The sequence below is a fragment of the Pseudophryne corroboree genome, chromosome 1 (assembly GCF_028390025.1).
Source record: "Pseudophryne corroboree isolate aPseCor3 chromosome 1, aPseCor3.hap2, whole genome shotgun sequence".
Taxonomy (NCBI): domain Eukaryota; kingdom Metazoa; phylum Chordata; class Amphibia; order Anura; family Myobatrachidae; genus Pseudophryne; species Pseudophryne corroboree.
In genome coordinates, this window is record NC_086444.1 from 1,115,311,841 (window position 1) to 1,115,338,508 (window position 26,668).

Sequence of the window (26,668 nt, forward strand, 5' to 3'; positions counted from 1 at the left end):
TGGACATTATTCTACAAATGTGTAAGAATCTTGGTAATTCTTGTAATGCTGGCCATATTGTTCCAGCCAGCCAACTAGTTGGCTGGTTGGAACGATAGTTGGGCAGTGTGTGGGACCAAACAATAATCAGCCGTTTGCTCCCACACACCGAAAAACATCCAGAAACGGGTGGTCCAACTAGTTGGGAGAATCAAACTTGTTTGTTTTTCCCAACTGATCGTTCAGGTGTAGGGGGCACTTTCCCCCAACTGAACGATAAGTGGGTAGACACTGGCCAACAATGTCTGCTTACTTCTGTCACACTACCTGCAGGGTCAGCCCAGGATCCCTGGCAGCGGCGGCAGTGGAGCGGAAACTGGGATGAGGTTCAGGGGCAGCTACGGCAGTCTATCACTGCTGCCGGGCTGCTGCTGTCATCCCGGCAGCGGCTGGAGGGGAACCAGGGGTAGCAATGGCAGTGTATAACTACTCCTGTCACCCAGGCAGCAGTGGAAGTGGTGCGGGAGCCGGGAGGAGGTTCTGCTGGGCTGTCCCTGTCACTTCAAGATCCGTGTTGGCGGTTGTGCAGGAGATGGGAGGAGGACCAGGGGCAGAGCAGTGGTTGCCGGAGGGAGACGTGCTGTGTAGCTGCTGATTGTGTTGTGTACTAGCAGTACAGCTCCGTGCACCTCTGACCCGTGATGCTTTTGTTGGCAGGGGAGGATGGGGGCACACTGCTGCAGTTTCACCTACAAGACAGGAATTAATGCGGGAGCAACCCGGACACTGCAGCCAGGAAGCGGTCTCCCGGGTGACACAGGTGCAGAGAGAGGTCCCCGTACACTGCAGCAGGCCTCTCCCTGCAGTACAGCTCAGGTGGCAGTGGTGACTGGTAGGCTCAAAGGAGCGGCTCCAGCATGGCAGGCCAGGTGTGATGCGGGAGACGCCAGACCAGCTCTCCTCCAACCATCCAACTGAATAAACGTCTAACTTGTTTGTCCAACTAAAACAGTGCCCCCCACACCTATCAGAGCAGCCAACTTCTCTCCAACTTGTGTCTATCGGAGCCGCTCCGGTCCTTCTCCCACTCAGCTGCTGCCGATGACTGGCTTGCTGGCCACTGTCTGCTTACTTATCGTTCAGTTGGAGGGGGGGGGGGCGGGGAGTTCCCCCTACATGAGAGCGATTACTTTGATTTTTCCAAGATAGTTAGACCATCTGTTTTTTTTCCATGTTTTACTGTGTAGGAGCAAACAGTGGATTATCATTTGCTCTAGCACACTGCCAAGTTATCATTCCAACCAACTAGTTGGCTGGTTGAAACGATATCTTTCCGATGTATGGCTCACATAAGCTTCCATCCTCCCTACCGTCACATCCTATATGAACAGCTGACCAGACAATGGCCACTTTGTACATGAAAAGTCAGGTTTATGCCCCTATTTATCAATGAGTGATAAATTTCACTGTGAGGGATAAATTGCACCAGCCAATCCGCTACTAACTGTCATTTTTCTAACCCATCCTGTGACATGGAAGTTAGGAGCTAATTGGCTGGTGCAATTTATCACTCACAGTGAAATTGATCACTCATTGATAAATAAGGGCATTAGTATGGCAAATAACCTCTGTTTGAAAATGGTCTTTCTCCTATCCTGGCCTGGTCTCCAGAAGCTGTCCTCATTAACATAGATACACCCTACAAAATAGTCATCAACCACATTGCCATGGGGCCACCGAAACTGTAAAACATAGTAAGTCCAGAATCCACAGACTACTTTAACATGAGAAAAAAGGGGTCACAAGCTTTTTTTGAGGGTCTGTTTACCCAGCTTAGTAGTGCGTATCAGTCATACTGGATATGAAACCTTTAATTTAAGATTACATGCTCAGAGCCAGTACAGAACCTGACAGCCCTAAGTGATGCTACACATTCTGGGTTTCCATGTAACAACGACCAGCTTAGTAATGGTTTGGTTTTATGTTTGTGTAGAGGTCAGGGGGCACGTCTTCTACTTTTCCATCATGATACGGGCGGCTCCTTATTCCTGCATCATAGTGATTTTACTTGGGCTGATAGAGGAAGTCGATCTGACTATATGCAGACCATGTTGCAGGACCTGCTGTTTGTCATTGGAAGATACTTGCCTCGCGCTGGCTCTCACGTATGTCAAGTGTCTTTAATAAATTGCTGTATGGGGCATATGTATCAAAGCTTTCAGAGAGATAACGTACCAAGCAATCAGCTCCTGTCATTTTATAGGATGTGTTTGCAAAATGATAGTTAGGAGCTGATTGGTTGGCACATTATCTCTCTCCAAGCTTTGATACATATACCAGTATGTTTTATCTTTTAGCTCTTGCGTTACTCTGGGCTCCTTGGTAACCGAACTTATCATTGTCAAACGAGACCTCTTCCGTGATATTCTAATACTGATTTATAAATAAATGTGTAATTACAGGTGGATGAGATCATGCTGACGCTGAAGCAGGCCTTCAGTGCAGCTGCTGTGCAGCAGAACACCAAGAACCCTATGCCACTGTGCGACGGCTGCCCTATGCAATGCATGCACAAACTGTGTGAGAAGATAGAAGGTACAAACACCTCCACATTATACAAAAGCTAAAGGAAGTGTTTGTAAATTCCAGTTTAGTTTCTTCATTGGAGGGTATTGTAATGTCTCCCTTATGATGGATTAACCTGGCTATATTATTTTATTAACATATATTCTACTGGAGCATACTTTTAAAGATAGGGGGTAAAGTGTAATAGCCTGTGAGAAGTAGGAAATGCCCGGATTTTTAAAGCTGCAATCATTTACACAACAAAACAAACCTGGTTTTGCCAAATGATTGCCGGTTCAAATTCCCGCACCTCCTGCATCTCGCAGGCCATCACATTTTACCCGGGGTTCCTATTGTCTTGTTTAGCACAATTATAATAGGTTCCAATCCAGTGCAATTGGCTGTATCACTATGTCTTGTTAATTTGCACTATGCGTTTAATACCTCTGTAATACTGTATGCTCTAATATGGTGTGCATTTAAGCAGTACTTCACCTCTTATATTAATGTCCTTTTTTGTTAAGCCTCTCATTTGTAGCACTGCTAGATATCTAGGATCCGTCATAAAGATTCCAGAGGAATCTATCATCTATATCGGGCCTGCCCAACCTGTGGCTCTCCAGATGTTGTGAAACTACACATCCCAGCATGCCCTGCCATAGTTTTAGCATTCCCTAATAGCAAAACTGTGGCAAAGCATGATGGGACTTGTAGTTTTACAACAGCTGGAGAGCCAAAGGTTGGCCAGGCCTGATCTATATGGTCACAAGAAGCTGTGCATTTGTTAAGTGCCAATAAGCAGAAGCAGGCTATAGCACAGGCCAATGGCATTCTTCATTGTTAGCCGTACGGGAGTATTTGCCTGGTAAAAGGTCTGTTCTGCTCCTATTTGTTCCTTACCACCATCCAAACCCATGCAGATCTGTACATGCCTATCTCCTGGTCCTCGCACGTGGAATTATACAAGGAAATATATATATTTGTACATTTATTGTATACCTGTGTATGTAATGCATGCATGTCTGCAGTGTGGTGGACTGTACTTTAGTACTGGTAATTATCACAGTTTCTGTCTGTCTGTGTAGGTCTTCCACCATCAAAGACCAAACTTGAATTACAAAAACACATGACCACATTAAATAGCCAGGAACAGGCCTCTGTGTGTGAGGAAGTACAGGTAAGCCGGGAAGGGACGAATTAAGGGCTTGGCATTTGCTGTAACCATGGGAAATATGTTTTATACTGTAGGCAGCAGTATTGGTTTGGTGTCGCCGATCTGCCCGCCCAGTGTAAAGAACCACTTAGTCTAAATTGCAAGTTGACATTGATAAAAACGCTACTAGAATATTCCTAAATCTTTATGTAAACTGTTCAGGTGCTTATTAAAACAAAACAACAACAAAAAAAAACTAAAAATATACCGTGGGGTATATTTTTCCTACATACAATGGGTAATCTCATAGAAAGACATTGAAGGCAGATATCTGAGAACAATAGCTCACATAAAGTTGGCGAAACCTCATGTTCTGTGCAAGTGTGTTTGTATAACAAATATATATGTAAATTATTCAGCTCACTATTACAAAGCAGGTCATGTATATTTATGTAAAATAGTGGCTTTACTAGCCCTTCAAGTTCAGAAATAATGGCATCGTTGCAGTTACTGTCTTACAATAATGCATTTGTACTGGGTAAGGAAACTTGTTAAAATACAACATGCTCAAAGTTTCATTTTCTTTGCATGATGCAAATCACACACACATGCTGGTCCCAACCTAGCCTGCTTAATGCAAGGTAAACCAAGATCTGATTGGTTGCAAATATTACTGTACACACATTGTCCATGCCCTTTTTTAAATGTATTCCTTGAGAATGGCATGTTACTGTAGGGCAGATTTATTAAGCCTGGTGAAGTGATAAAGTAGAAGGTGATAACGCACCAGCCAGTCAGCTCCTAACTGTCATTTTCAAACCCAGCCTGTGACGTGAAAGTTAGGAGCTGATTGGTTGGTGCGTTATCACCTTCCGCTTTATCACTTCTCTAGGCTTAATACATCTGCCCCTGTGTCCTTCATGAAGTTATCCTTAATACACGCTGTAAAAGTGACTTATTGACTGGACCTGATGACTCGTCCTGATGGACCTATGAACTGTGAAAGAGTGAGCCAGAGCTTTCACTTTTCAGTCCATGGGTGGAAAGTTCCAGGTGCGTTATGCCGACACTTGTTCATAACAAGCTGCTAGACCCAAGTGGAACCTTAGCTTCTAATTTGCAGGAATTTGTTGTGCTCACCTGTATTCAATCTCTCTCTCTCTCTCTCTCTCTCTCTCTCTCTCTCTCTCTCTCTCTCTCTCTCTCTCTCTCTCTCTCTCTCTCTCATCTGGAATGTACGAGTATGTATATCTTTCTATACCGCATATTTCTCTATCGTCCTAGTGGATGCTGGGGTTCCTGAAAGGACCATGGGGAATAGCGGCTCCGCAGGAGACAGGGCACAAAAAGTAAAGCTTTAGGATCAGGTGGTGTGCACTGGCTCCTCCCCCTATGACCCTCCTCCAAGCCTCAGTTAGATTTTTGTGCCCGGCCGAGAAGGGTGCAATCTAGGTGGCTCTCCTAAAGAGTTGCTTAGAAAAGTTTAGCTTAGGTTTTTTATTTTACAGTGAGTCCTGCTGGCAACAGGATCACTGCAACGAGGGACTTAGGGGAGAAGAAGTGAACTCACCTGCGTGCAGGATGGATTGGCTTCTTTGGCTACTGGACATTAGCTCCAGAGGGACGATCACAGGTACAGCCTGGATGGTCACCGGAGCCTCGCCGCCGGCCCCCTTGCAGATGCTGAAACGAGAAGAAGGTCCAGAATCGGCGGCAGAAGACTCCTCAGTCTTCTTAAGGTAGCGCACAGCACTGCAGCTGTGCGCCATTTCCTCTCAGCACACTTCACACGGCAGTCACTGAGGGTGCAGGGCGCTGGGAGGGGGGCGCCCTGGGAGGCAAATGTAAACCTATTTTTGGCAAAAAATACCTCACATATAGCCTCCGGGGGCTATATGGAGATATTTAACCCCTGCCATAATCCGTTAAAGAGCGGGAGACGAGGCCGCCGAAAAAGGGGCGGGGCCTATCTCCTCAGCACACAGCGCCATTTTCCCTCACAGAAAGGCTGGAGGGAAGGCTCCCAGGCTCTCCCCTGCACTGCACTACAGAAACAGGGTTAAAACAGAGAGGGGGGGCACTAATTTGGCGTAAGAAATATATAAAAAAGATGCTATAAGGGAAAACACTTATATAAGGTTGTCCCTATATAATTATAGCGTTTTTGGTGTGTGCTGGCAAACTCTCCCTCTGTCTCTCCAAAGGGCTAGTGGGTCCTGTCCTCTATCAGAGCATTCCCTGTGTGTGTGCTGTGTGTCGGTACGTGTGTGTCGACATGTATGAGGACGATGTTGGTGAGGAGGCGGAGCAATTGCCTGTAATGGTGATGTCACTCTCTAGGGAGTCGACACCGGAATGGATGGCTTATTTAGGGAATTACGTGATAATGTCAACACGCTGCAAGGTCGGTTGACGACATGAGACGACCGACAAACAATTAGTACCGGTCCAGACGTCTCAAAAACACCGTCAGGGGTTTTAAAACGCCCGTTTACTTTAGTCGGTCGACACAGACACAGACAGGGACACTGAATCCAGTGTCGACGGTGAATAAACAAACGTATTCCTTATTAGGGCCACACGTTAAAGGCAATGAAGGAGGTGTTACATATTTCTGATACTACAAGTACCACAAAAGAGGGTATTATGTGGGATGTGAAAAAACTACCGTAGTTTTTCCTGAATTAGATAAATTAAATGAAGTGTGTGATGATGCGTGGGTTCCCCCCGATAGAAAATTATTGGCGGTATACCCTTTCCCGCCAGATGTTAGGGCGCGTTGGGAAACACCCCTTAGGGTGGATAAGGCGCTCACACGCTTATCAAAACAAGTGGCGGTACCGTCTATAGATAGGGCCGTCCTCAAGGAGCCAGCTGACAGGAGGCTGGAAAAATATCATAAAAAGTATATACACACATACTGGTGTTATACTGCGACCAGCGATCGCCTCAGCCTGGATGTGCAGAGCTGGGGTGGCTTGGTCGGATTCCCTGACTAAAAATATTGATACCCTTGACAGGGACAGTATTTTATTGACTATAGAGCATTTAAAGGATGCATTTCTATATATGCGAGATGCACAGAGGATATTTGCACTCTGGCATCAAGAGTAAGTGCGATGTCCATATCTGCCAGAAGATGTTTATGGACACGACAGTGGTCAGGTGATGCAGATTCCAAACGGCACAAAGGTGTATTGCCGTATAAAGGAAGAGGAGTTATTTGGGGTCGGTCCATCGGACCTGGTGGCCAAGGCAACTGCTGGAAAATCCACCGTTTTTACCCTAAGTCACATCTCTGCAGAAAAAGACACCGTCTTTTCAGCCTCAGTCCTTTCGTCCCTATAAGATCATATCTGCCCAGGGATAGAGGAAAGGGAAGAAGACTGCAGCAGGCAGCCCATTCCCAGGAACAGAAGCGTTCCACCGCTTCTGACAAGCTCTCAGCATGACGCTGAGACCGTACAGGACCCCTGGATCCTACAAGTAGTATCCCAGGGGTACAGATTGGAATGTCGAGACGTTTCCCCTTCGCAGGCTCCTGAAGTCTGCTTTACCAAGGTCTCCCTCCGACAAGGAGGCAGTATGGGAAACAATTCACAAGCTGTATTCCCAGCAGGTGATAATTAAATTACCCCTCCTACAACAAGAAAAGGGGTATTATTCCACACTATATTGTGGTACTGAAGCCAGAAGGCTAGGTGAGACCTATTCTAAATCTAAAAAAATTTGAACACTTACAAAGGTTCAAATCAAGATGGAGTCACTCAGAGCAGTGATAACGAACCAGGAAGAAGGGGACTATATGGTGTCCCGAGACATCAGGGATGCTTACCTCCATGTCCCAAAATTGCCCTTATTACTAAGGGTACCTCAGGTTCGTGGTACAGAACTGTCACTATCAGTTTCAGACGCTGCCGTTTGGATTGTCCACGGCACCCCGGGTCTTTACCAAGGTAATGGCCGAAATGATGATTCTTCTTCGAAGAAAAGGCGTCTTAATTATCCCTTACTTGGACGATCTCCTGATAAGGGCAAAGTCCAGGGAACAGTTGGAGGTCGGAGTAGCACTATCTCGGATACTGCTACAACAGCACGGGTGGATTCTAAATATTCCAAAATCGCAGCTGATCCCGACGACAAGTCTCCTGTGCTTAGGGATGATTCTGGACACAGTCCAGAAAAAGGTGTTTCTCTCGGAAGAGAAAGCCAGGGAGTTATCCGAGCTAGTCAGGAACCTCCTAAAATCAGTGCATCATTGCACAAGGGCCATGGTAAAAATGGTGACTTCCTACGAAGCAATTCCATTCGGCAGATTTCACGCAAGAACTTTTCAGTGGGATCTACTGGACAAATGGTCCGGATCGCATCTTCAGATGCATCAGCGGATAACCCTATATCCAAGGACAAGGGTGTCTCTCCTGTGGTGGTTACAGAGTGCTCATCTTCTAGAGGGCCGCAGATTCGGCATTCAGGATTGGATGCTGGTGACCACAGAGGCCAGCCCGAGAGGCTGGGGAGCAGTCACACAAAGAAAAAAATTTCCAGGGAGTGTGATCAAGTCTGGAGACTTTTCTCCACATAAATATACTGGAGCTAAGGCTAAATTTATAATGCTCTAAGCTTAGCAAGACCTCTGCTTCAAGGTCAGCCGGTATTGATCCAGTGGGAAAAACATCACGGCAGTCGCCCACGTAAATAGACAGGGCGGCACAAGAAGCAGGAGGGCAATGGCAAAAACTGCAAGGACTTTTCGCTGGGCGGAAAATCATGTGATAGCACTGTCAGCAGTGTTTCATTCCGGGAATGGAAACTGGGAAGCAGACTTCCTCAGCAGGTACGACCTCCACCCGGCAGAGTGGAAACTTCATCGGGAAGTTTTCCACATGATTGTAAACCGTTGGGAAATACCAAAGGTGGACATGATGGCGTCCCGTCTGAACAAAAAACGGGACAGGTATTGCGCCAGGTTAAGAGACCCTCAGGCAATAGCTGTGGACGTTCTGGTAACACCGTGGGTGTACCAGTCGTTGTATGTGTTCCATCCTCTGCTTATCATACCTAAGGTACTGAGAATTATAAGACGTAGAGGAGTAAGAACTATACTCATGGCTCCGGATTGGCCAAGAAGGACTTGGTACCCGGAACTTCAAGAGATGCTCACAGAGGACTTATGGCCTCTGCCGCTAAGAAGGGACTTGTTTCAGCAAGTACCATGTCTGTTCCAAGACTTACCGCAGCTGCGTTTGACGGCATGGCGGTGGAACGCCGGATCCTAAGGGAAAAAGGCATTCCGGAAGAGGTCATTCCTACCCTGGTCAAAGCCAGAAAGGAGGTGACCGCACAACATTATCACCACATGTGGAAAAAATATGTTGCGTGGTGCGAGACCAGAAAGGCCCCACGAAGAAATTTCAACTCGGTCGATTCCTACATTTCCTGCAAACAGGAGTGTCTATGGGCCTCAAATTGGGGTCCATTAAGGTTCAAATTTCGGCCCTGTCGATTTTCTTCCAGAAAGAATTGGCTTCAGTTCCTGAAGTCCAGAAGTTTGTCAAGGGAGTATTGCATATACAACCCCTTTTGTGCCTCCAGTGGCACTGTGGGATCTCAACGTAGTTCTGGGATTCCTCAAATCACATTGGTTTAAAACCAGTCAAATCTGTGGTTTTGAAGCATCTCACATGAAAAGTGACCATGCTCTTGGCCCTGGCCTGGACCAGGCGAGTGTCAAATTGGTGGTTTTTTTCTCAAAAAAGCCCATATCTGTTTGTCCATTGGACAGGGCAGAGCTGCGGACTCGTCCCCAGTTCTCTCCCTAAGGTGGTGTCAGTGTTTCACCTGAACCAGTTTATTGTGGTGCCTTGCACCTACTAGGGACTTGGAGGACTCCAAGTTGCTAGATGTTGTCAGGGCCCTGAAAATATAGGTTCCAGGACGGCTGGAGTCAGGAAAACTGACTTGCTGTTATCCTGTATGCACCCAACAATCTGGGTGCTCTTGCTTCTAAGCAGACTATTGCTAGTTGAATGTGTAATACAATACAGCTTGCACATTCTGTGGCAGGCCTGCCACAGCCAAAATATGTAAATGCCCATTCCACAAGGAAGGTGGGCTCATCTTGGGCGGCTGCCCGAGGGGTCTCGGCTTTACAACTTTGCCGAGCGGCTATTTAGTCAGGGGCAAACACGTTTGTAAAATCCTACAAATTTGATACCCTGGCTAAGGAGGACCTGGAGTTCTCTCATTCGGTGCTGCAGAGTCATCCGCACTCTCCCGCCCGTTTGGGAGCTTTGGTATAATCCCCATGGTCCTTTCAGGAACCCCAGCATCCACTAGGACGATAGAGAAAATAGGAATTTACTTACCGATAATTCTATTTCTCGGAGTCCGTAGTGGATGCTGGGCGCCCATCCCAAGTGCGGATTATCTGCAATACTTGTACATAGTTACAAAAATCGGGTTATTATTGTTGTGAGCCATCTTTTCAGAGGCTCCGCTGTTATCATACTGTTAACTGGGTTCAGATCACAGGTTGTACAGTGTGATTGGTGTGGCTGGTAGGAGTCTTACCCGGGATTCAAAATCCTTCCTTATTGTGTACGCTCGTCCGGGCACAGTATCCTAACAGAGGCTTGGAGGAGGGTCATAGGGGGAGGAGCCAGTGCACACCACCTGATCCTAAAGCTTTACTTTTTGTGCCCTGTCTCCTGCGGAGCCGCTATTCCCCATGGTCCTTTCAGGAACCCCAGCATCCACTACGGACTCCGAGAAATAGAATTATCGGTAAGTAAATTCCTATTATCTATGCCATGGTAAGGAAAGCCTATCTAGTTTTCATGGTAGTGTTTTCTGCCACAGGATTCTTTGGACATTGTTTACCTCTTGGGGAAATATTGTGTAATAAAAGCAGTGTTGTATAAGAATCTTTATGGAGAAGCTGTATTAGCTATATATACGTTTGGTTGCCTTTGATCATTATGACAAACCATTATGTGCAGCCATATTTAATACTTGTTTTATACTATTTCTCTAATGTTTGCTGTTTTTCTCTTACGTCCTAGAGGATGCTGGAGTCCACATTAGTACCATGGGGTATAGACGGGTCCACTAGGAGCCATTGGCACTTTAAGAGTTTGAGAGTGTGGGCTGGCTCCTCCCTCCATGCCCCTCCTACCAGACTCAGTTTAGAAAATGTGCCCGGAGGAGCCGGTCACAGCTAGGGAAGCTCTACAGAGCTTCTTTAGTAAAAGTTTATTTTTAGAGTTTATTATTTTACAGGGAGGCTGCTGGCAACATCCTCCCTGCTTCGAGGGACTAAGGGGTAGGGTAGGGGGGGGGGGGGGGGGGAGGAGGAGTATCCGCCACTATCTCCGCTGACAGGACACTGAGCTCCTGAGGGGATCGAACGTTCCCCACCACAGGGGATCGCTCACCCCGGCAGTATGGCGCCACCCCCTTACAGAGCCAGAAGATCAGTGACGAGTCAGTCACCGGCCCCCCTAGCAAGCGGGGAGCTGGTGTGAAGATGGCGGCAACAGGGTATGGAGGGCAGTACTAACTGTGCTCCGGGGCTCAGTGGTACATAGTGCGGCTCTGTGAGGGGTGCCCTGAGCCAGCGCCTACACCCTACACTGACCTCTCAGCCTGTCGGGGTCCCAGGATCGGTGCCAGCACAATTCCTCAGGCCAGTATAATCTCCAGAAGAGCGGGAAGACAGCGTCATTAAGGGGCGGAGCTTCTCAGAGCGGACCCAGCAACGTTCAGCGCCATTTTTCTGCCTGCAGAAACGCTGTCAGTGAAGAGCAGTCCCTCCATATCAACTCCAGCTATTTGTTACGGTACCAGGGGGTTGTAGAAGGGGGGGGGGGAGGCTTTGTACAGACTGTGTAACCTATAAAGGTGCACAGTCAGCGCTGGTTGGGGTCTCCCTATACCTTGGAAGCGCTGTGTGTGGGTTGGCTCCAATCTCTGTGTCTTTCTTGGGGGTGAAACTGTCTATCCTCGTGTGTGTGTGTGTGTGTGTGTGTGTGTGTGTGTGTGTGTGTGTGTGTGTGTGTGTGTGTGTGTGTGTGTGGAGTGGCTGGGGTCTCCATTTAGCTATGTCCAGGGACTCTGTGTCATATGCTGCAGAGGATATGTCCTCTCAGGATGATCTCTTTCCATGTAATCAGGATTGCACTGTTTTAGCTCAGATATCAGCAGGGGAGCCTGAATGGTTATCCTCTATCAAATCTATGATTTCTCAGATTCCTACTAGGGTTGCACAGAATGAATCTGCAACTCAGGTTTTACAGAACTCTATGGCAGTTTGGTCCGGTTCGGTTACCTCAGTACCCCCCTCTGTAGGTTCCCACAAACGTGCTCTTGCCCAGATTATGCAAGATGACACGGATACCGATTCTGACACGGCAGACGGTGATGGGGATGTGCTCAGGGGGCCCGCATCTCTTGCAAAAGGGGTGCAGTTGATGATAGAGGTTATTAGGGATGTGTTGAATATTGCTGATACAACACCTGAGCAGGTTGAGGAGGTTTACATCACTGACAATAAGAAAGCCTTGCTAACCTTCCCTGCGTCCAAAGAATGAAATGCTATTTTTGAGAAAGCATGGGAAAACCTGGAGAAAAAATGGCAGATCCCTAGAAGGGTTCTGGTTGCTTTCCCCTTCCCTGAGGAGGATAGGAAAAAATGGGAAAACCCACCCATAGTGGACGCGTCTGTATCCAGACTCTCGAAAAAGGTGGTTTTACCTGTTCCATGATTTACCGCCTTAAAGGGGTCGGCTGATCGCAAAATTGATACTACGCTAAAATCCATATACACGGCTTCAGGGGCGGTTCTACGTCCTACTATTGCCTGTGCATGGATTTCCAAAGCTATAGTAAAGTGGTCAGGCACGTTACTTGAGGATTTGGATATTATGGATAAAAGTGATGTTGATTTGTTTTTACGTAACATTCAGGATTCTGCAGGTTTTATGGTGGAATCCATGAAAGACCTGGGTTCCATGGCTGCAGGGATATCTTCCATGTCTGTCTCAGCTCGTAGGGGACTTTGGCTGCGCCCGTGGTCTGCCGACGTGGAATCCAGGAGAGGAGTGGAGACCCTACCCTACACAGGTCAGGCTCTCTGTGGGGAAGCATTAGATGCGTGGATCTCCACGGCTACAGCGGGTAAGTCACCTTTTCTTCCCTCAGCTGCACCTGCTACGAAGAAACCTTTTTCTTCAGCTGCATCACATTCCTTTCGGGTTGCTAAAACAAAAAAAGGCCAAACCGTCCAACACCTTCTTTAGAGGAGGTCGACCAAAATCCAAGAAACCTGCTGCTGCGGGTTCCCAGGAACAGAAGCCTGCTTCAGGTACGCCAAAGTCCTCAGCATGACGTTGGACCGCGCGGCCTGGAGGTAGGGCCGGTTGGGGCGAGACTCGGACATTTCAGTCGCGTCTGAGTGTCGTCCGGCCTGGATCCCAGGGTACAAGATATTGTGTCCCAGGGGTATCGGCTGGAATTTCAAGATCTCCCTCCTCACCGGTTCTTCAAATCAGGCTTGCCAGCTTTGCTGGCAGACAGGGCTATCCTACAGGGAGCCATCCAGAAGTTGGTGGAGGAACAGGTTATTCTACCAGTTCCTCCCCAGATGCAAAACAAGGGTTACTATTCAAACCTTTTCGTGGTACCGAAACCGGATGGTTTGGTCAGGCCCATTCTGAACCTAAAATCACTAAACCCCTTTTCTCTATCGTCCTAGTGGATGCTGGGGTTCCTGAAAGGACCATGGGGAATAGCGGCTCCGCAGGAGACAGGGCACAAAAGTAAAGCTTTCCGATCAGGTGGTGTGCACTGGCTCCTCCCCCTATGACCCTCCTCCAAGCCAGTTAGATTTTTGTGCCCGGCCGAGAAGGGTGCAATCTAGGTGGCTCTCCTAAAGAGCTGCTTAGAAAAGTTTAGCTTAGGTTTTTTATTTTACAGTGAGTCCTGCTGGCAACAGGATCACTGCAACGAGGGACTTAGGGGAGAAGAAGTGAACTCACCTGCGTGCAGGATGGATTGGCTTCTTGGCTACTGGTCATCAGCTCCAGAGGGACGATCACAGGTACAGCCTGGATGGTCACCGGAGCCTTGCCGCCGGCCCCCTTGCAGATGCTGAAATAAGAAGAGGTCCAGAATCGGCGGCAGAAGACTCCTCAGTCTTCTAAAGGTAGCGCACAGCACTGCAGCTGTGCGCCATTTTCCTCTCAGCACACTTCACACGGCAGTCACTGAGGGTGCAGGGCGCTGGGAGGGGGGCGCCCTGGGAGGCAAATGAAAACCTATTTTGGCTAAAAATACCTCACATATAGCCTCCGGAGGCTATATGGAGATATTTAACCCCTGCCAGAATCCGTTAAGAGCGGGAGACGAGGCCGCCGAAAAAGGGGCGGGGCCTATCTCCTCAGCACACAGCGCCATTTTCCCTCACAGAAAGGCTGGAGGGAAGGCTCCCAGGCTCTCCCCTGCACTGCACTACAGAAACAGGGTTAAAACAGAGAGGGGGGGCACTAATTTGGCGTTAGAAATATATAAAAAAGATGCTATAAGGGAAAACACTTATATAAGGTTGTCCCTATATAATTATAGCGTTTTTGGTGTGTGCTGGCAAACTCTCCCTCTGTCTCTCCAAAGGGCTAGTGGGTCCTGTCCTCTATCAGAGCATTCCCTGTGTGTGTGCTGTGTGTCGGTACGTGTGTGTCGACATGTAGGAGGACGATGTTGGTGAGGAGGCGGAGCAATTGCCTGTAATGGTGATGTCACTCTCTAGGGAGTCGACACCGGAATGGATGGCTTATTTAGGGAATTACGTGATAATGTCAACACGCTGCAAGGTCGGTTGACGACATGAGACGGCCGACAAACAATTAGTACCGGTCCAGACGTCTCAAAAACACCGTCAGGGGTTTTAAAACGCCCGTTTACTTTAGTCGGTCGACACAGACACAGACAGGGACACTGAATCCAGTGTCGACGGTGAATAAACAAACGTATTCCTTATTAGGGCCACACGTTAAAGGCAATGAAGGAGGTGTTACATATTTCTGATACTACAAGTACCACAAAAGAGGGTATTATGTGGGATGTGAAAAAACTACCATAGTTTTTCCTGAATCAGATAAATTAAATAAAGTGTGTGATGATGCGTGGGTTCCCCCCGATAGAAAATTATGGGCGGTATACCCTTTCCCGCCAGAAGTTAGGGCGCGTTGGGAAACACCCCTTAGGGTGGATAAGGCGCTCACACGCTTATCAAAACAAGTGGCGGTACCGTCTATAGATAGGGCCGTCCTCAAGGACCAGCTGACAGGAGGCTGGAAAATATCATAAAAAGTATATACACACATACTGGTGTTATACTGCGACCAGCGATCGCCTCAGCCTGGATGTGCAGAGCTGGGGTGGCTTGGTCGGATTCCCTGACTAAAAATATTGATACCCTTGACAGGGACAGTATTTTATTGACTATAGAGCATTTAAAATTTCTATATATGCGAGATGCACAGAGGGATATTTGCACTCTGGCATCAAGAGTAAATGCGATGTCCATAACTGCCAGAAGATGTTATGGACACGACAGGGGTCAGGTGATGCAGATTCCAAACGGCACGAAGGTGTATTGCCGTATAAAGGAAGAGGAGTTATTTGGGGTCGGTCCATCGGACCTGGTGGCCACGGCAACTGCTGGAAAATCCACCGTTTTTACCCTAAGTCACATCTCTGCAGAAAAAGACACCGTCTTTTCAGCCTCAGTCCTTTCGTCCCTATAAGATCATATCTGCCCAGGGATAGAGGAAAGGGAAGAAGACTGCAGCAGGCAGCCCATTCCCAGGAACAGAAGCGTTCCACCGCTTCTGACAAGTTCTCAGCATGGCGCTGAGACCGTACAGGACCCCTGGATCCTACAAGTAGTATCCCAGGGGTACAGATTGGTATGTCGAGATGTTTCCCCTTCGCAGGCTCCTGAAGTCTGCTTTACCAAGGTCTCCCTCCGACAAGGAGGCAGTATGGGAAAAAATTCACAAGCTGTATTCCCAGCAGGTGATAATTAAATTACCCCTCCTACTACAAGAAAAGGGGTATTATTCCACACTATATTGTGGTACTGAAGCCAGAAGGCTAGGTGAGACTTATTCTAAATCTAAAAATTTTTTGAACACTTACAAAGGTTCAAATCAAGATGGAGTCACTCAGAGCAGTGATAACGAACAGGAAGAAGGGGACTATATAGTGTCCCGGGACATCAGGGATGCTTACCTCTATGTCCCAAATTTGCCCTTCTCACTAAGGGTACCTCAGGTTCGTGGTGCAGAACTGTCACTATCAGTTTCAGACGCTGCCGTTTGGATTGTCCACGGCACCCCGGGTCTTTACTAAGGTAATGGCCGAAATGATGATTCTTCTTCGAAGAAAAGGCGTCTTAATTATCCCTTACTTGGACGATCTCCTGATAAGGGCATAGTCCAGGGAACAGTTGGAGGTAGGAGTAGCACTATCTCGGATACTGCTACAACAGCACGGGTGGATTCTAAATATTCCAAAATCGCAGCTGATCCCGACGACACGTCTGCTGTGCCTAGGGATGATTCTGGACACAGTCCAGAAAAAGGTGTTTCTCCCGAAAGAGAAAGCCAGGGAGTTATCCGAGCTAGTCAGGAACCTCCTAAAAACAGTGCATCATTGCACAAGGGTCCTGGTAGAAAATGGTGGCTTCCTACGAAACAATTCCATTCGGCAGATTTCACGCAAGAACTTTTCAGTGGGATCTGCTGGACAAATGGTCCGGATCGCATCTTCAGATGCATCAGCGGATAACCCTATATCCAAGGACAAGGGTGTCTCTCCTGTGGTGGTTATAGAGTGCTCATCTTCTAGAGGGCCGCAGATTCGGCATTCAGGATTGGATGCTGGTGACCACGGAGCCCAGCCCGAGAGGCTGGGGAGCAGTCACACAAGGAAAAAATTTCCAGGGAGTGTGATCAAGTCTGGAGACTTTTCTCCACATAAATATACTGGAGCTAAGGGTAAATTTATAATGCTCTAAGCTTAGCAAGACCTCTGCTTCAAGGTCAGCCGGTATTGATCCAGTGGGAAAAACATCACGGCAGTCGCCCACGTAAACAGACAGGGCGACACAAGAAGCAGGAGGGCAATGGCAAAAACTGCAAGGACTTTTCGCTGGGCGGAAAATCATGTGATAGCACTGTCAGCAGTGTTTCATCCCGGGAATGGAAACTGGGAAGCAGACTTCCTCAGCAGGCACGACCTCCACCCGGGAGAGTGGAAACTTCATCGGGAAGTTTTTTCCACATGATTGTAAACCGTTGGGAAATACCAAAGGTGGATATGATGGCGTTCCGTCTGAACAAAAAACGGGACAGGTATTGCGCCAGGTCAAGAGACCCTCAGGCAATAGCTGTGGACGTTCTGGTAACACCGTGGGTGTACCAGTCGGTGTATGTGTTCCCTCCTCTGCTTCTCATACCTAAGGTGCTGAGAATTATAAGACGTAGAGGAGTAAGAACTATACTCATGGCTCCGGATTGGCCAAGAAGGACTTGGTACCCGGAACTTCAAGAGATGTTTACAGAGGTCTTATGGCCTCTGCCGCTAAGAAGGGACTTGCTTCAGCAAGTACCATGTCTGTTCCAAGACTTACCGCAGCTGCGTTTGTTGGCATGGCGGTGGAACGCCGGATCCTAAGGGAAAAAGGCATTCCGGAAGAGGTCATTCCTACCCTGGTCAAAGCCAGAAAGGAGGTGAACGCACAACATTATCACCACATGTGGCGAAAATATGTTGCGTGGTGTGAGGCCAGGAAGGCCCCACAAAGAAATTTCAACTCGGTCGATTCCTGCATTTCCTGCAAACAGGAGTGTCTATGGGCCTCAAATTGGGGTCCATTAAGGTTCAAATTTCGGCCCTGTCAATTTTCTTCCAGAAAGAATTGGCTTCAGTTCCTGAAGTCCAGAACTTTGTCAAGGGAGTATTGCATATACAACCCTCTTTTGTGCCTCCAGTGGCACTGTGGGATCTCAACGTAGTTCTGGGATTCTTCAAATCACATTGGTTTAAAACCAGTCAAATCTGTGGATTTGAAGCATCTCACATGAAAAGTGACCATGTTCTTGGCCCTGGCTTGGACCAGGCGAGTGTCAAATTGGTGGTTTTTTTCTCAAAAAAGCCCATATCTGTTTGTCCATTCGGACAGGGCAGAGCTGCGGACTCGTCCCCAGTTCTCTCCCTAAGGTGGTGTCAGTGTTTCACCTGAACCAGCTTATTGTGGTGCCTTGCACCTACTAGGGACTTGGAGGACTCCAAGTTGCTAGATGTTGTCAGGGCCCTGAAAATACAGGTTCCAGGACGGCTGGAGTCAGGAAAACTGACTTGCTGTTATCCTGTATGCACCCAACAAACTGGGTGCTCTTGCTTTTAAGCAGACTATTGCTAGTTGGATGTGTAATACAATTCAGCTTGCACATTCTGTGGCAGGCCTGCCACAGCCAAAATATGTAAATGCCCATTCCACAAGGAAGGTGGGCTCATCTTGGGCGGCTGCCCGAGGGGTCTCGGCTTTACAACTTTGCCGAGCGGTTATTTAGTCAGGGGCAAACACGTTTGTAAAATCCTACAAATTTGATACCCTGGCTAAGGAGGACCTGGAGTTCTCTCATTCGGTGCTGCAGAGTCATCCGCACTCTCCCGCCCGTTTGGGAGCTTTGGTATAATCCCCATGGTCCTTTCAGGAACCCCAGCATCCACTAGGACGATAGAGAAAATAAGAATTTACTTACCGATAATTCTATTTCTCGGAGTCCGTAGTGGATGCTGGGCGCCCATCCCAAGTGCGGATTATCTGCAATACTTGTACATAGTTACAAAAATCGGGTTATTATTGTTGTGAGCCATCTTTTCAGAGGCTCCGCTGTTATCATACTGTTAACTGGGTTTAGATCACAAGTTGTACGGTGTGATTGGTGTGGCTGGTATGAGTCTTACCCGGGATTCAAAATTCCTCCCTTATTGTGTACGCTCGTCCGGGCACAGTACCTAACTGGCTTGGAGGAGGGTCATAGGGGGAGGAGCCAGTGCACACCACCTTATCGGAAAGCTTTACTTTTGTGCCCTGTCTCCTGCGGAGCCGCTATTCCCCATGGTCCTTTCAGGAACCCCAGCATCCACTACGGACTCCGAGAAATAGAATTATCGGTAAGTAAATTCTTATTTCTGAGGGAGTTCAAGTTCAAAATGGAGTCTCTAAGGGCGTGATATCGGGTCTGGAGGAGGGGGAATTCCTGGTATCACTGGATAGCAAGGATGCGTACCTCCACATTCCGATTTGGCCGCTTATCTCCGATTCGCACTGTTGGACTGTCATTTTCAATTCCAGGCCCTGCCATTCGGCCTCTCCACAGCACCTAGGGTATTCACCAAGGTGATGGCGGAAATGATTGTTCTCCTCCGCAGACAGGGGGTGAACATAATTTTATATCTGGATGATCTGCTGATAAAGGCATCGTCCAAGGAGAAGCTGTTACAGTCCATAGCGCTCACGGCCCAGCTTCTAAGGGAACATGGTTGGATCCTGAATCTTCCAAAATCACATTTGGAACCAACCAGGAGGTTGTCATTTCTGGGGATGATCCTCGACACGGAGGTGCAGAGGGTGTTTTTTCCAGAGGAAAAAGCGTTGGTGATACAAACAATGGTCCGGGATGTCCTGAAGCCGGCCCAGGTGTCGGTTCATCAGTGCATTCGTCTTCTTACGAGGCACTGCAGTACGGGAGATTCCATGCTCTGTCCTTCCAACTAGATCTCCTGGACAAATGGCCGGGATCTCATCTACACATGCACCAGAGAATACGACTGTTGCCAAAGGCCAGGATGTCACTCCTCTGGTGGCTGCAATTACCTCACCTTCTGGAGGGCCGCAGGTTTGGGATCCAGGACTGGATCCTTCTAACCATGGATGCAAGTCTCCGGGGCTGGGGCGCAGTCACTCAAGGGGAACCTTCCAAGGAAGGTGGTCAAATCTGGAAGCCGGCCTGCCGATAAACATTCTGGATCTAAGAGCTGTCTACAACGGTCTCATCCAAGCGGCCCATCTTCTGAGAAATCGGGCCATTCATGTGCAGTCGGACATTGTAACGACAGTGGCTTACGTAAACGACAGGGCGGAACAAAGAGCAGAGCTGCAATGTCAGAGGTAACGAGAATCATCCTCTGGGCGGAAAAACACGCGTTTGTGCTGTCGGCAATCTTCATTCCGGGAGTAGACAACTGGGAAGCGGACATCCTCAGCAGACACGATCTCCATCCAGGAGAGTGGGGTCTCCATCCGGAGGTGTTCAAGGAGGTAACAGATCTTTGGGGTGTACCCAAAATAGACATGATGGCCTCTCGTCTCAACAAGAAGCTTCGGCGATATTATTCCAGGTCGAGGGACCCGCAAGCAGTGGCGATGGACGCCCTAGTGACTCCGTGGGTGTTCCAGTCGGTATACGTGTTTCCTCCACTTCCACTCATTCCAAGAGTTCTAAAACTCATAAGGAGAACAAGAGTTCTGGCAATCCTCATTGCTCCGGACTGGCCAAGAAGGGCTTGGTATGCGGATCTTCTGGATCTGCTGCAAGAAGAGCCGAGGCCTCTTCCTCCTCGGGAAGACCTGCTGCAGCAGGGGCCGTTTGCTTATCAAGACTTACCGCGGCTACGTTTGACGGCATGGAGGTTGAACGCCAGATACTATCTCGGAAGGGCATTTTGAACAAAGACATTCATACCCTGATACAGGCTAGGAAAGAAGTAACGTCTAAACACTACCATCGCATTTGGAAAAAGTATCTTGGTGTGAATCCAAGAAATTTCCTACGGTCGAGTTTCAACTTGGACGTTTTCTCCTCTTCCTGCAAGCAGGTGTGGATATGGGCCTGAGGTTGAGATCCGTAAAGGTCCAGATTCCGGCCCTATCCATTTTCTTCCAGAAACAGTTGACTGCCCTGGGATCTTAACGTGATGTTGCAGTTCCTCCAGTTGGACTGGTTTGAGCCTCTACAGGATGTTGAGGTCAAGTTTCTCACGTGGAAGGCTGTCACTTTGTTGGCCTTGGCTTCTGCTAGACGTGTGTCGGAGTTGGGAGCTTTGTCATGTAAAAGCCCATACTTGATCTTCGATGAAGATGGAGCTGAGCTCCAGACACGTCCGCAGTTCCTTCCGAAGGTTGTGTCTGCATATCATATCAACCAACCAACCAACCAACCTATTGTGGTGCCAGTTGCTACTGATTCCTCAATTTCATCAAAGTCCTTGGATGTTGTAAGGGCTCTGAAAATCTATGTGAAGAGGTCTGCTCGTCACAGAAAACCGGACTCTGTTTGTCCTGTATGATCCCAAGAAACTTGGGTGTCCTGCTTCTAAGTAGACAGTCTCTCGCTGGATCAGGTTCACTATCCAGCATGCGTATTCTACGGCAGGATTGCCGTGTCCTACGTCTTTTAAGGCCCACTCTACTCGTAAGGTGGGTTCTTCCTTGGCGGCTGCCCGGGATGTCTCGGCTTTACAGCTTTGCGGAGCGGCTACTTGGTCTTGGTCAAACACGTTTGCAAAGTTCCACACGTTCGATACTTTGGCCTCTGAGGACCTGAAGTTTGGTCAATCAGTTCTGCAGGAGCCTCTGCGTTCTCCCTCCCGTTCTGGGAGCTTTGGTACATCTCCATGGTACTAATGTGGACCCCAGCATCCTCTAGGACGTAAGAGAAAATAGGATTTTAATTACCAACCGGTAAATCCTTTTCTCGTAGTCCGCAGAGGATGCTGGGCGCCCCCCCAGCGCTTCGTTATCCTGCAGTGTTTACTTTGTTCAGTACTGCTTAGTTCTTGGTTAAGTACTGTTTTGTTACTTGGTAAGTAATATTGTTCAGCCGTTGCTGATGTTTCAAGCTAGTTAGCTTGGTTTACCTTGTGTGTGAGCTGGTGTGAATCTCGCCACTATCTGTGTAAAATCCTTCTCTCGAAGATGTCCGTCTCCTCGGGCACAATTTCTAGACTGAGTCTGGTAGGAGGGGCATAGAGGGAGGAGCCAGCCCACACTGTCAAACTCTTAAAGTGCCAGTGGCTCCTAGTGGACCCTTCTATACCCCATGGTACTAATGTGGACCCCAGCAACCTCTATGGTCTACGAGAAAAGGATCTACCGGTAGGTAATTAAAATCCTATTTTTCTGCTGCGGGGTACACTGGGCTCCACAAGGATAGACATTGGGGTGTAGAGTAGGATCTTGATCCGAGGCACCAACTGGCTCAAAGCTTTGACTGTTCCCAGAATGCACAGCGCCGCCTCCTCTATAACCCCGCCTCCCTGCACAGGAGCTCAGTTTTCTAGTTGGTGCTGCAGTAAGCAGGCACATAACAGAGGGGCTGCTCCAGGCAGCCCTAAGAAGAGCTTTTTTTTTTTTAAGAAAAAAGTGAAGACTACAAGGGCAGCAGCGGTGGTAAATGTCTGAAGACATTCACTGCTGCAGCTCCAGCCCCCCCTAGCGGCGCTGTACACTCCCGAGCCCTGGTTGCCAGGTAACTACAGCAGGAGGCTCCGGTTTTCTTCACGTCAGGCACACACGATGGGGGCTCTCCGGGATCGCGTGGCCGCGCTTCGGGAGGTGGTGAGTGGGTCCTGCTTGCAGTACCCTGTCTTTATCGCGATCCAGCGTGGTCAGTGGGAGGCGGGCCGCGCGCGCTGGCGGTGGACACTGTGGCAGTACAGGTGATCCCACTATATCACCAGGGCATGGGTGCAGGTCAGGTTTTCTCTCTAAACCATTTTCAGTAGCCCACAGTACCCGGTGGTTTTGCCAGCAGGGGGATATGGCTTAGACCTGAAGCCCCTCCCCAGGGCGCCATTTCCCGCAAATGTTCCCACCCTGGAGCTGCATATCTGTCTCTCCCTGTCAGTGTCTGGGCACCATTATCTCTCAGCTTCACTGTTCCTGGGACTGCTTGGGCAAATCCTGCTGTGTAAAGCCGCCTGGTTGTCAGTGCTGTGACTTTACATGACACTTAAGTATTCTACCTGCCTTTTTAGACAGTGCTAGTTAAGAAAGAGTGCATTAGTCATGGTTTTCTAGTACAATTACCCTGTGATATACATCCAGTTCTTACTGTGCAGTGTTATATCTATTGACTATATAGCTATATATATATATATATATATATATATATATATATATATAAAAGCTAGTCCAGTGCAGTATTATTGTTAGTAATAACCTCTGTATTGTACAAACTGACTATCTGTGTGTGCATTAGATAGCTGAGTGGTGTCCATTTCGTGTCTTTCACTCAACTTGCTATCCCTATATTCTATAACCTGAGGGGGCTTGGTGCGTCAGGTTTTATATTGATAAAGGATTTTCACAAAGATATACTTTAATACGTATTTTTCTCTGTGATTTAGTCACCATATCTCTCCTTTATCTCTGCTAGTGCTGACTACACTGCGTGTAAGAGGTATTGTGCTGCTGCCAATTGTACTGTGTTACCTGATACTGCAAGTTATATCATGTCTGCTTCTGAGGGTAACGGTTCTGGGGCTGAACACACTGCCGGGGTTGCTGAAGCCACAGATCCCTATGAGGAAAATATAGCAGCTGTGGGATCTGGTTCTGGGGGCTCCTTGCCCCCCAGTGGGGCTGTGGCAACGAAGGTACATAATGACCCTCCGTGGGCCGCTTTTTCCACGCTTCTACATACGCTAGTTAATAAACTAACACCCCCTATGGGACCCCCAATGCCGGTACAACCGTATGTGGTCCCTGCAGCTAACCCGCCATGGGCGGACAATTTATCTGCTCAATTGAAGAAGTTGAACCAGTTCCTGACTACTAAAAAGTCTGACCATCGCTCGCCTAAGCCCAAGGGGTCCTCTAAGTGAGCGCTTGTCTCCTCACAATCCACCAATCCACTGCGGTCACTGACACCTCGTCTGATGAAGACGGCACTTACACTGACCCCACAGGTTCTGACCTCAGATACTGCTGATGGGGAGGGTAGTTCACATGTGGATGTTCCTGATCCTTTGGAGGCTATTAAGTTAATTCTACAGATTACGGATGATCCCGAGCCATCCGTCCCTCCTAAGAAACCAGATAGGTTCAAGCGTCAGAAGGTGGTTAAACAAGTTTTACCTCACTCTGATCACCTAGTGGATATGTGTCAGGAACCCTGGGAAAACCCGGGTACGAAGTTTGTGCCTCAAAAGAAGATGCTGGCTCGCTATCCCCTTGCACCAGAGAGCGGTCTAAGAATTGAGAAACGCCTCCAGCAGTAGACTCACATGTGGCTAGGATGGTGGTTTCCTCAGCTCTAACTGTCACTACCGTCACGTCTCTAAAAGAGCCTACGGATAAACGTGTGGAGGGTTGTCTTAAAGCGATTTACACCCTTACGGGTGCTGCACAAAGGCCCACTATTGCAGCAACATGGGCTGCAGAGGCTATTGAAGCATGGGCCTTGGAGTTAAAAGCTGAAATCTCTTCTGACCATGCTAGACAATGTTTATCATATATTGTCACAGCTTCTCGCTATATTAAAGAGGCGGCTTCTGATGCCGGTATCCTAGCAGCCAAGGCCTCTACTACGTCAGTCCTGGCTCGCTGGATATTGTGGCTGAGATCCTGGTCTGTGGATCTGGACTCTAGAAAAACCCTGGAGGTACTCCCTTTCAAGGGAGATATTCTGTTTGGGGAGGACTTAAATAAGATAGTGGCTGACTTGGCTACTGCCAAGACTACCTGTTTGCCAAGTACCGCTCCTTCTGTGTCGAAGGCTAAAGGTACTTCCTTTCGCCCCTTTCGTCCTTCAGGTAAAGCAAAAGGTCGGGTGTACATTGTACAACAAGCAGGCCCGCACTTCCAAACCTGGTAAGCCAAAGCCAAAAAGAGCCTGGGCGGCCCGTCAGCCAGCTTCCAAGGCCGATAAGACTGCCACATGACGGGGCGGGCCTCCCCCTGGGGGATCCCTGGGTGGGGGGCCGGCTTCTAGGGTATACCCAGGAATGGTTGAAGACCACTTCAGATGCCTGGGTACGGGAAGTAGTCACTCGAGGTCACGCCATAGCCTTCAAAAACCGACACCCTCATCGATTTTGCCAGACAGACAAAGGCAAACACTTTGCATTCGGTTGTACAGACCCTCCTGGATACAGGAGTCGTAGTACAGGTGCCTCTTGCGCAGAGGTGCCGGGGGTACTATTCTCCGCTGTTTCTAGTCCCGAAACCGAATGGGTCCTCCCGGCCCATTCTCAACCTCAAGGCATTGAACAGGTTTGTGAAGGTTTCCAAGTTCCGTATGGAAACCCTTCGCTCTATAGTTCTGGCCTTGGAACCTGGGGACTACATGGTCTCCCTGGACATACAGGATGCTTACCTGCATATTCCTATAGCAGCGTCACATCAGCAGTACCTGAGGTTTGCTATTGGCAACCTCCATTACCAGTTTCGTGCGTTACCTTTTGGTTTAACAACGGCTCCGCGAGTCTTCACAAAAGTTATGGCGGTGATGACGGTGGTACTCCGCCGTCAAGGGGTCAGGATACTGCCGTAGCTGGACGACTTGTTAATCCTGGCAAATTCCCCAGAACTTCTCCTACGTCATCTGAATATGACGGTCCGGTTTCTACAAGCCCACGGGTGGCTCATCAACTGGAAGAAATCCTCCCTGATCCCTGCTCAGAGCATGGTGCATCTGGGAGCGCTATTGGACACTCACAACCAGAGGTTGTTCTTGTGTCAGGAGAAAGTCCTGAAGCTTCAGGACAGGATTCGTTGCTTCCTTCCTCGTCCGCAAGTGTCGGTACATTTGGCGATGCAGGTGCTGGGCCTCATGGTATCAGCATTCGACATGGTGGAGTATGCTCAATTCCATTCTCGCCCCCCCCAGAGGCTGATTCTAGCCAAGTGGGACGGCCTGCCTCACCGGATCAGGTCTCAAATTATCTCATTGACTCCGGAGGTCCGTCTGTCGCTGCTCTGGTGGCTCCGGGACCAACAATTGTGCAGGGGCCGTCCTTTCTGGATATCCAACTGGGTCCTGTTGACGACAGATGCCAGTCTAAGAGGTTGAGGCGCGGTGCTGGAGCAACACTCCCTTCAGGGTCGGTGGACCAAGGAGGAGTCCCTCCTCTCAATCAACATTCTGGAATTGCGGGCGGTCTTCAATGCATTGAACCTAGCCCAGCATTTAATTCAGAATCGTCCTGTTCAAGTGCAGTCTGACAACGCCACCACAGTGGCTTACATAAATCATCAAGGCAGCACTCGAAGCCGTCTGGCAATGAAGGAAGTCTCACGGATTCTACATTGGGCGGAACGACATCTACCGGCCATATCAGCAATCTTCATTCCGGGAGTCCTGAATTGGGAAGCGGACTTTCTCAGTCGTCAGGACGTACATGCTGGCGAGTGGGGCCTCCATCCAGAAGTGTTTCAACTCCTAGTGGAAAAGTGTGGTCTTCCAGACGTAGATCTGATGGCGTCTCGACACAATCACAAGGTTCCGGTCTTCGGAGCAAGGACAAGGGATCCTCAAGCAGCATTCGTGCATGCGCTGGCGGTGCCGTGGAGGTTTCGGCTGCCGTACTTGTTTCCTCCGGTGTCACTCCTGCCCAGGGTAATTCGGAAGTTCATGCAAGAAAAAGGAATTCTGCTTCTCATTACTCCAGCGTGGCCCAGACGGCACTGGTTCTCAGACCTGCAAGGCCTATCGTCAGAGCGTCCAATTCTACTTCCACAATGCCCAGACCTCCTCGTTCAGGGCCCCTGTGTCTACCAGGACCTAGCCCGGCTGTCTTTGACGACGTGGCTCTTGAAGCTTCCGCCTTAAGGGCTAAAGGGATTTCTGAGGCGGTCATTCAAACTATGTTGCGGGCCCGGAAACCGACTTCGGCTCG

General features: G+C 48.7%; 1 protein-coding gene across 7 annotated transcripts in view; it reads left to right on the plus strand.

Annotated features, from left to right (window-relative positions):
* The window catches only part of TBC1D1 (TBC1 domain family member 1), a 349,707-nt gene that overhangs the window by 201,759 nt on the left and 121,280 nt on the right, over positions 1–26,668 (plus strand). For all 7 annotated transcript variants that reach the window (XM_063922416.1, XM_063922425.1, XM_063922450.1 and 4 more), the window contains 2 exons: positions 2,442–2,574; positions 3,630–3,721. In XM_063922416.1, the coding sequence (XP_063778486.1) occupies positions 2,442–2,574; positions 3,630–3,721 (225 nt within the window). The remainder of the gene's footprint in view (positions 1–2,441; positions 2,575–3,629; positions 3,722–26,668) is intronic.